The following is a 9228-nucleotide window of genomic DNA, read 5'->3' on the forward strand; positions in this document are numbered from 1 at the left end:
ACGGTTGGACTAAATTCAAACGTTGGTGTGCGGCTTCTGACGAAACTCTGCTTTCTTGGTGTTATTTTTCGCCCATTTTATGCTTTGAAATCGGAAAGCTATATATTCTACTGTTAAATAAGCATTTATATTTTATTTTTGACACTTAAAATGTGAAAAACACGGATAGAACTCGCTTGTTGTGACGATTTATTTCATCTCTCGAATAACTGGAAGTCTACTGTCGTCTTCTTGCTCACATCAGCTATTACTTGCAAGGTAAATATGTCCTACCGACCTTTTAACTACGATTCCGTTTCAAAATATATTACATTAAAATCTCTTAGAGTATGTTTTTCCTTTAAATGTATGAATTTTAATTAAAGAAAACGAGTCGATCGAGGTCGGTGTACGATCTATGACTATGAAAGTTAAGTTTGTAGTTTTAGCAGTGCTCAGTTATGTGCATGCATATAGAATTGACTGTTAGAACAGCTAGAATCAAACGATACTTTGCTATGTTCTATTTAAGATTTTATTTGTTGTTTGGTTTTGATTGAAGTAGTTTGCCATTAATCGACAGAAACTATGAAATAACATAAGAATGATTCGAGGGGAAGCGGTTTGGTTGTCTTGCCGAGTTCAGTTGTAAGCAAGTAAGTAAAACAAATATGATGTATTTAAAATCACGTTCTGCCTCTTGAATCCCTAGAAAAACGTAAATAAACGCTTAGTTATGAAATAAATTGTTATTTTAGTCGCTAGAAATCATTTACGAGAAATGAAAAAAGTCCAAGGCACTATATTATTAAAAATGTTGATTACTGCGGTACGATTTGTCTGCATAACGTTTTTATATTATTTTCACTAGTGTTCACTCACCAAAATAAAATGTTTTTTTTTGTGCAGCAAATAGCTTAGCCAAGGCAAAGGGAGAGGCGAGCGAGATTCGAAATATCAATAATTCAGATTTGCTTTTTTATAACTTGTAGGTACCTTGAGGGATAATAGGAATGGCAGCATTGTTTTCATGTAAAAGAGGATTGCCAAAATCCCCGACAGATTTTACGAAGTGTATTATTTGTCAACAACAGTTGGATCAGTCGTTAAGTGTTCTTACTGGAAATGGCTTGCCAACATTTATCCATGCTTTAAATATCCGGAAAGATGACGTTTATGAGCGTCTTTCGCAAGACGTTAAAAACGCTGAAACATTTCTAGATAAACAACCGGTTTACCACAGAAGCTGCAAGAGTTCATACACTCATAAAAAAGACCTGGAGCGGCTCGCGGGTAAGAAGATTAAAGTCGAAAGCAACAGCGCTGAGAAAATTTCAACTGAAAAATGCGAGAACATATCTGCTAAAAAATCACAGTCTGATATAGTAGACTTTAAAACGTGCTGCTTCCTCTGTGGCAAGAAGCGAGACCAAAAAGGGAACTGGCAGCTAATTCTCGTGTCAACTAAACAACGCCAACAAGCTATTCATGATAAAGCTAAGCAACTCAATGATGATCAGCTACTCTTCAGAATCCAAGGTCACGGGGATGAAACCGTTGATATGATTGCAAATGATTTCCGATATCATAAATCGTGCATGGACAGTTTTATGAACAAGAGACCACCAGGAGATAAAGAGAACGATTACAATTTCGCATTTTTTCAACTGGTTTCAGAGATTTCGGACAGCCTATTAGTGGACCAGTCTGCGTTCTATATGACGCAACTATCACGGAAATATCGCAAATATCTTGTCGAGAGAGGAATCGAAAACCCCACTCAGTATAAAAGTGCTCGCCTGAGGAAGCGTTTGCAGGAACACTTTGGTTCTAAGATTCAAATCGTAGCCCAAAAAGGCAAAAGTAGTTTAGTCTGTTCTGCTACTATTACAGTAAAGGAGATGTGTGCACTAGTAGCTAAATTGCAAAAAGAACTTGACAGTTCTGATATGGAAGAGTCAGATGAAGAAGAAGATGATGGATATTCGCGCCCGATCCTAGCGGCCAACGAAATCTTTGTAGCTGCAAAACATCTAAGGATGAAAATGAAAGAGAAAGAGAAGGAAGCAACTAGTCGAGAGTCCATCGAAGTTAGCTATGAATCATTTTCTCAGACAGTCCCAGATGATTTGTTTAATCATCTTGCTTGGACAATGTTCTCGTCAGATGCTGCATTGAGTGATACCACAGCACGAGTGGTTCTAAGCACTGCCCAGGAGAGGCGTGTTCTGAATGTGGCGCAGGAGCCGATGGCTAATTCGACGTCTCTTGCGATGCCTAAGCATATAGGTCTTGCTATGTATGTTTTGAAACAGACCGGATCCAAGGAACTCGTTAGCGTTTTGAACAGGTTCGGAAATTCCATATCATACGAGGACGCTCAGAGGTACATAACAACTCAAGCGCAACAAGTAGATGCGCAATCCTTGGAAGCAGGTGTTTTCATCCCCAACGATGTTGTAGCTGGTCGTTTCACTCAATGTGCGTTTGATAATCTTGATTTTCATGAGAGTACTAATGATGGTTCTACTCTTCACGCCACGTCTCATGCTATCTACCAGTACCCCACTGCAAATGAGAGCTTGTCCGTAAACCACAGTGCTATCCCTACGGCTAAGGGACGACGAAAGTCTATTGATGCACCAGAGCCGCAAACCAACGATGCTCCTGGAGTCAGTTTGAAGCTACGTCGAGAAGCCAGGTCCGTGGCAGGTGTTGCTTTGTCAAGTCATCAACTTCACCAGACAAAAGAGATCATTGAAGATGAAAACTTCGTTTGGGCGCTGATACGGTTACTTGTCGCCAGGGATGAGGAGGAGACCTTTGTACCATCCTGGAACCAATTCAACGAATTGCTAGCCGACAACGAACCATCAAACCCGCGAACGGTGATCGCCTACGGACCTCTTACCCCAGAATCTCCAACAAAGCCAGCAGTTGTGCAGTCATCCATCGATTACCTTATGTTACTTACGTCGAAGCTCAGCCAGACGAGTACTGTGGTCACTGTAGATCAAGCTATTTACGACATCGTAAAAGGTAATTATAATCGTTTAAAGCCCTTTAAGGCGTTCCCTTCCACCGTACAGCACTTCCTATTTCATCCTCGGAAACCCAGCTTCGTCTGTTATCTCACTGAGAATATTGATCGTTTATTAACCATATTCAATTGGATCGGCGAATTAAACTATACCTGCAGTAATAGAGCATTACTCAAAGGCAATTATGAACAATGCGTGCAAGCGTAAAGAATCAATAAAATGAAGTCATTCGGTTACCTATGATGTATCGAATGACTTCATTTTATCGATATCTTAAAAAAGAAGCTAATGGCGTTTTTTGGAACATATCAAAGCGAGGATGTAGTTAATTGGTAATGTTCATATTATAGGAATCGTGAAACAATATCCACAAAGGTACAAGCAGTTAGTGGTAAGGCTCGGCGGATTTCACCTTGCCGAGAACTTCCTCGGTTGTATTGGCTTTATGATGAAAGAGGGGGGAATCGAGGACATTCTGGTGGAAGTGGATATATGCAAGAGGGGTACTGCAAACAAGATTATCGCTGGGAAAGATTATTACAGGTATTAACCTTTAAAATTATTCATTTTGATTGAAACATTCAAATTTAAGTAAACCAATAATTGGCGTCGATTAATTAGAAATTACCATTGATGTTTATTATATTATTTTATTTATTGAAGGATGGTCCGTTGCCACTCGCTCGTTAGTGAGGCCATGGTCGGTCTAGCGTGGGACGCATTCGAAGAGTTCCTTTTTGACGAGGGTCAGCATACTGAAGTCCTGGATTTTGGTGACCACCTAGAAGATCTCCATGATGCACTGATAAACACAGATGCAGAAACCACCCTTTCAAACAGTATGTCAGTAATTTCCACCTTAAAGGACATCATTCCAGATTGGAAGCAATTTCGTGCGTCTCTCGGCGCTACAGGGAAGTACTGGGTGATGTACGTGGAAATGGTGTCCATACTAAAGCGCTTTATCTGAGCTGAGAGGGCTGGAGACTGGCTGCAGCACCTAGAAGAAGCTGGTAACATGCTACCGTATATCGTTGCGGCAAAGCATACGAAATACATGTCATCCCTGTCGCTCTATCTCGATGACATGAGAGCACTACCGCAGCAACATCCATCTGTTTACGAAAACTTCCTGAAAGGCCGGTTTACCGTACATCGCACTGGAGGGACGTTCAATGGGACTTGGACGGATATGGCTCTAGAGCAGACATACAACAGAGAAGGAAAGTCATCACTCCTAAAAGGCATCTCTCTCAATCCAGCTGCTCGTGAGAAATACATCAAGTCTGTGCCGTTCCTAACCAAAGTTTCAGAGAACATCAAAGACATGGCTCAGGTTCGTCGCACGACTTCTCACCACCATGGGGAGTCCATGAAGCAAACCCTTTCCGACCACAGTGCAGTTGAAACCATCAAAAAGATTGTCAACGAGAGAATGATCAACCCCTTCACTGCCATGCAGAATGACGAGCTTCTAAACATTGCGACCGGCGAGAAAGCGGAGTCGAACAACATCCTCAAAGCCCGAGAGCTTGGCATTGAAGCTTTGGCAAAGGATGAAGAAGAGGGCGACACCAAGATCACTCCACCTGATGTTACAACATTCGCAAGCCGAAAGAAGGGGAAACCCTCTAAAACAAAGGCCCTAGTCGGAATTTACAAGGATGAAAGTAGTGTGTCCCGGGCTCTATGTTTTTTTCAAGGCTCTGATGAAGAAACGAGAGGCACCGCGTTTTCACATGAGTGGACAAGTTACCCTTCGTCGCTTTTTGAAGTCGATCCTCGTATGAAGATTGGATACGTAATGCGCAAAGGAGACAAATCAGACTACCTAGCTGCTCTGGTGTCTATTTCATCTGTCTCCGTCTCATCTGATCTCCCAGAAGAAAGTGCACCAAACGTGTTCTTGATCGATGTTATGGCATTTGTCAACCGCTTCCAGTTTCTTGGCTGCAGCACATTCGATGATGTCATCTCTCTGTACCTACGGAAAATCCTCAGTCTGAAGCCGCCGAACTGTAGAGTTGTACACATTGTTGGAGATAGGTATGATTTTGACGACAGTGTATCGTTGAAAGGAGATGAGCGACAGCGGCGGAGCCATGCGAGTGTCTCCAGAGAATTCCATCCAGCAAGTACCTTGCAAGTTCCCGACTTCAAAGCGTTCATATCGAATGGAAAGAACAAAAGGAACTTACTGGAATTTCTTTCTTCGTCACTCTGCGAGAGGAAGCATCTGATCCCAGCTGATACCACGCTTATCCTAGGGGGATGCACTGCCCAAGATCCAGGTCGCACACTACGAATCACACGAGCATCACACTCTATCCTTGATGAAGAGCTGTTCTGCAAGGACCATGAAGAGGCTGACACTAGGATTTTTGCACATCTTAATTATAGCGTACATCGCCTTGGCTGTACGAAAGCAGTGATACATGCATCCGACACAGATGTCATCATTCAGTCCTTGTATCAGCTTAGCCGACTTTCGTCTTTGGAAGAGCTTTGGATCCAAAAGTCGCCTGACAAGTACCTTCCTATCCACATCCTTCTACAATCACTCTGTCAAAAGTACCAGAAGGTTCCAGAGGAGCTAAGCTCGACCCTTCTATCTTGTTACGTGCTCAGTGGTTGCGACACCGTCAGCTTCCCATTCCGACGAGGAAAAAAGAAAGCCGCCAGAATAGCTTTGTCTATGGTTTCCAGTTTAACACATCTGTCGTCGTTTGGAGATGGAAGCATGGAGGCGAGCAATGCTACGATCAGAGAAGCGACACTGTTTTTTACTGCCCTGTACGGAAGGAAGGGAAGTAACGACCTCAACATCCTTCGGCAACACCTGCTTGCGTCTTCCAAATCAGACCTGAGGTCCCTCCCGCCAACGAATGACGCATTCAAGCAACACGTCCTAAGGGCCCTTTTCCAGTTGGCAGCATACAAGCGTGCGCACCGAAACACACTTGACCTTCCAAACCCAACAGAGTTCGGTCGTACAGTCATCAATGGTATTTTATGCCCCGTCATGATGACTCTCCCCCCGAAGCCAGATATCATCCAGCAGCCCACATTGTGCAAGTGCAAGACCTCTAGGTGCCTGAGAGCATGTTCTTGTTCACGAGCTGGTGTGGAGTGTTGCGTCCGGTGTTCATGCTTTGGAAAAGCACCAACCTGTGGAAGGTTGCCTGACAACGAAACCTCATCTTCCTCCGAAGACGACGAGTGAACAATCATTTCATTACACGTTACATTAGTTACCTTTTCGTTAGCAGTTATCTCATGAGCTTTGAATTGCAAGAGATTCAACAAAGAATAACTAAGGTTAACAGTTACCTTTTCGTTAGCAGTTATTTCATGAGCTTTGAATTGCAAGAGATTCAACAAAGAATAACTAAGGTTAACAGTTACCTTTTCGTTAGCAGTTATTTCATGAACTTTGAATTGCAAGAGATTCAACAAAGTATAACTAAGGTTAAAAGTTACCTTTTCGTTGCAGTTATTTCATGAGCTTTGAATTGCAAGAGATTCAACAAAGAATAACTACAGTAAGGTGTTATAGGTTAAGGTAGCACACCAGAAATGTTGCCAGATATGTCTTTAACATAAAATAGTCAATATTGTGTGTTTAAACTGATACCAGCATTTGATATGTAAATAGTTTTACATAGAAATGTGACTAAACATTTCGTGAGTATTATACTATTTATCATAAGTCAGTTTTTGGTTGCTATAGCAACCAGATACTAGCCGCTAGAAATATGGGAATTTAAAGTTATGTGTTTATACCAATTTGAAATCAAGTTAAAGAGGAAATTTTAACCATCTACTTAATTAAAATATCCCTTTTCCACTAAACATGTAGTAAATTATGTTTCCCTAGCAACCGTTGCTATGGTAATTTATGGCAAATAAGGTATATTTTGCAACAGGAAGAGCCTGGAAGTTTAAAACAACTCCCCAAACTTGTCCAATTCGCCTCTTTCTCAAAAGTTTAATTTGTTTTATGTCTATAATGAAGTCCAGGTCAAAAACGGCATTTTTAAAACTTTGACTGATTTTCTATAGTTTTCACACGGGGATGCCATACACAAAATAGCCTATATTGTAGTATATAAGTTTACCGATGTATAGCAATAACAAATTAAGCCTTATGTTTGTTTAAAATGAATTCTGGCATTACATTTTCGTTACAAACGTGAAAAATACGCTTTTTTCATACAAAATTACGGTAAACTCTTAATGTCCTGGTAACCGTTGCCATGGCAACATTAATTTAATTTTCAACATACCCAAACTAAAATACTTTTTGATTTGGACAATCTCCCCAAATTTCATCCGATTTGCATGTTTAGATCAAAAGATATTGATTTTTAAAAGTTGTGAATGACATCAACATGGCTTCCAGTGGAATAACCTTTTAACGTATATGGTCCAGGAAAAGAGCCTCGTTCCCATGTTTTGCAAGAGTTTCGTCAAGTCCAACAACGCGATTCATATACCCCAATGACCACTCTAAACTATGGTATACATTGGAATTTGATATCAAACCGGCCATCATTTTCGAATTTTTTCGGGTCTGGCCCCCTGACTATTTACTTCTTTCCTCAATCAAATTTGAAATTCTGTTGTGTCACTCCCATGATAGATTCACATGTGAAATGCATCTTAACATCATGCATCCACACATTTCCTTTGCAGTCATAAAACTATAAAATTATTGAAAGTGACATTTTATGTTAAAAAACCAAACCAAAAGGTATAGACTTCTTGTTGTTCAGCTTTGCACAGTATTCTATTATTTTTGTATTTTGCTATAACTTCTACAGTTTGCATAATTGGACATGAGACTGACTGAGAGGTACAATTCTACAACCTGCAGGAACCAGCCGGTGTATTTTGAAGTCATTCTTGATAAATTCATTGAATAATATCTTATCACCCCAGCTTACAAGCAGCAAAACAACTTACTTGTAGTCATTTAATTTTCGATTACAAGTCTGCATACAATCAGTTGGAGTCTATTGTTCATGGATAACAATAGAACTGATTCTAACTGATGCACGTCACATCAAAATATCTGACTCTCCATTGGTCAGTTTCTAGACTTCTTATTGGTCAGTTTTTAGTTAAAAAAAAAAAACAGTTATATTAAGAACTCCATGGCCAACTTAAACAATGATCAAGTCCTTGCCATACTCACAGACATGAGTAACAGACAAACTCCAGCAATCTCGCCAGTCAAATCTTCAGCAAAGAGAGCCAGTTTCAACCCAGAGGGAGACATTTCATCTCCTCAGCTTGCCTCTAAACGTCCACAGATCAACCATGTCTTCAAAAGGCTGTGGAACAGAATCGTCCACTTTGAGACGAGACACGCCAAGACGAAAAAGTCACTTTGTGTGCTGAAAGCACACGTTGGCAAGGGATCCTGTCCTGTTGGTCTTCGACACTGGCCTAGGCCGCACCTTAAACCAGAACAGACCTTCAATGCTGACCCCAAAAAGACCTGTCAGCAAGTAGAACAGGGCCTATGACTCATGATAGAACAGCAGGAAAGAAATGTTGGCGCAGATAACCTGGTCATTGACGCCCTGTGGAAACAGCTAACCACCATGATTCCTAAGCAGACCAAACATGAGCAGGCAGAGAAAAGGATCTGTTCAGCGACCAAAAATTGAGCCAACAGACCCAAAGCTGCCAGATCCAAACAGCCGAAATCTAGACTTAAAAAGCCAAGATCAGTGAACTCACAACACTTGTTATTCATTTTCTTGATTACTGTGTTATGATGTGATTCCTAATCATTTGTTCCTCCTGAACGGGTTGATGGAGGGGGGTGGGTGGTATTTTCTGCATGTTTTTGGGAGAGTTAATACATAAATAAAAATGTCAGTCAGACACTGTCTGTATTGAATTGTAAAGATCTACACAGTTCCATTTTTTTCAAATTTTGCAGTCAGTGAACTGCATTCACTATTATGAGGATGCATGACATACAAAGTTTTCAAATTTCAACAACAAAGAACTTAAGGACTTAAAAGACACAATCAAGAAGGAAAAAGAGGAGAACAAGGCTTTATCCCTATCCAGACTGGGGCAATTTTATTGATTTTGAGTACTTTGCAGTAATCTTGGGCGGTTTTCTAACGTTTTGGAAAAATGTTGAAATCCAAGATGGCGGCTGTTTTGACATGGTGATGTTATTGTCATA

General features: G+C 40.8%; 1 protein-coding gene across 1 annotated transcript; it reads left to right on the forward strand.

Annotated features, from left to right (window-relative positions):
- Positions 1–200: 200 nt before the first annotated feature.
- On the forward strand, positions 201–3990 carry LOC144648371 (uncharacterized). Its single transcript, XM_078507953.1, has 5 exons — positions 201–258; positions 563–635; positions 972–3018; positions 3371–3563; positions 3684–3990. Exons 3-5 carry the CDS (start codon positions 993–995, stop codon positions 3988–3990), a joined length of 2526 nt encoding a protein of 841 aa, XP_078364079.1. The 5' UTR covers positions 201–258; positions 563–635; positions 972–992.
- Positions 3991–9228: the final 5238 nt, after the last annotated feature.

The sequence above is a fragment of the Oculina patagonica genome, chromosome 4, assembly GCF_052425735.1.
Source record: "Oculina patagonica isolate OP01 chromosome 4, crgOcupat, whole genome shotgun sequence".
NCBI classification, from domain to species: Eukaryota; Metazoa; Cnidaria; class Anthozoa; order Scleractinia; family Oculinidae; genus Oculina; species Oculina patagonica.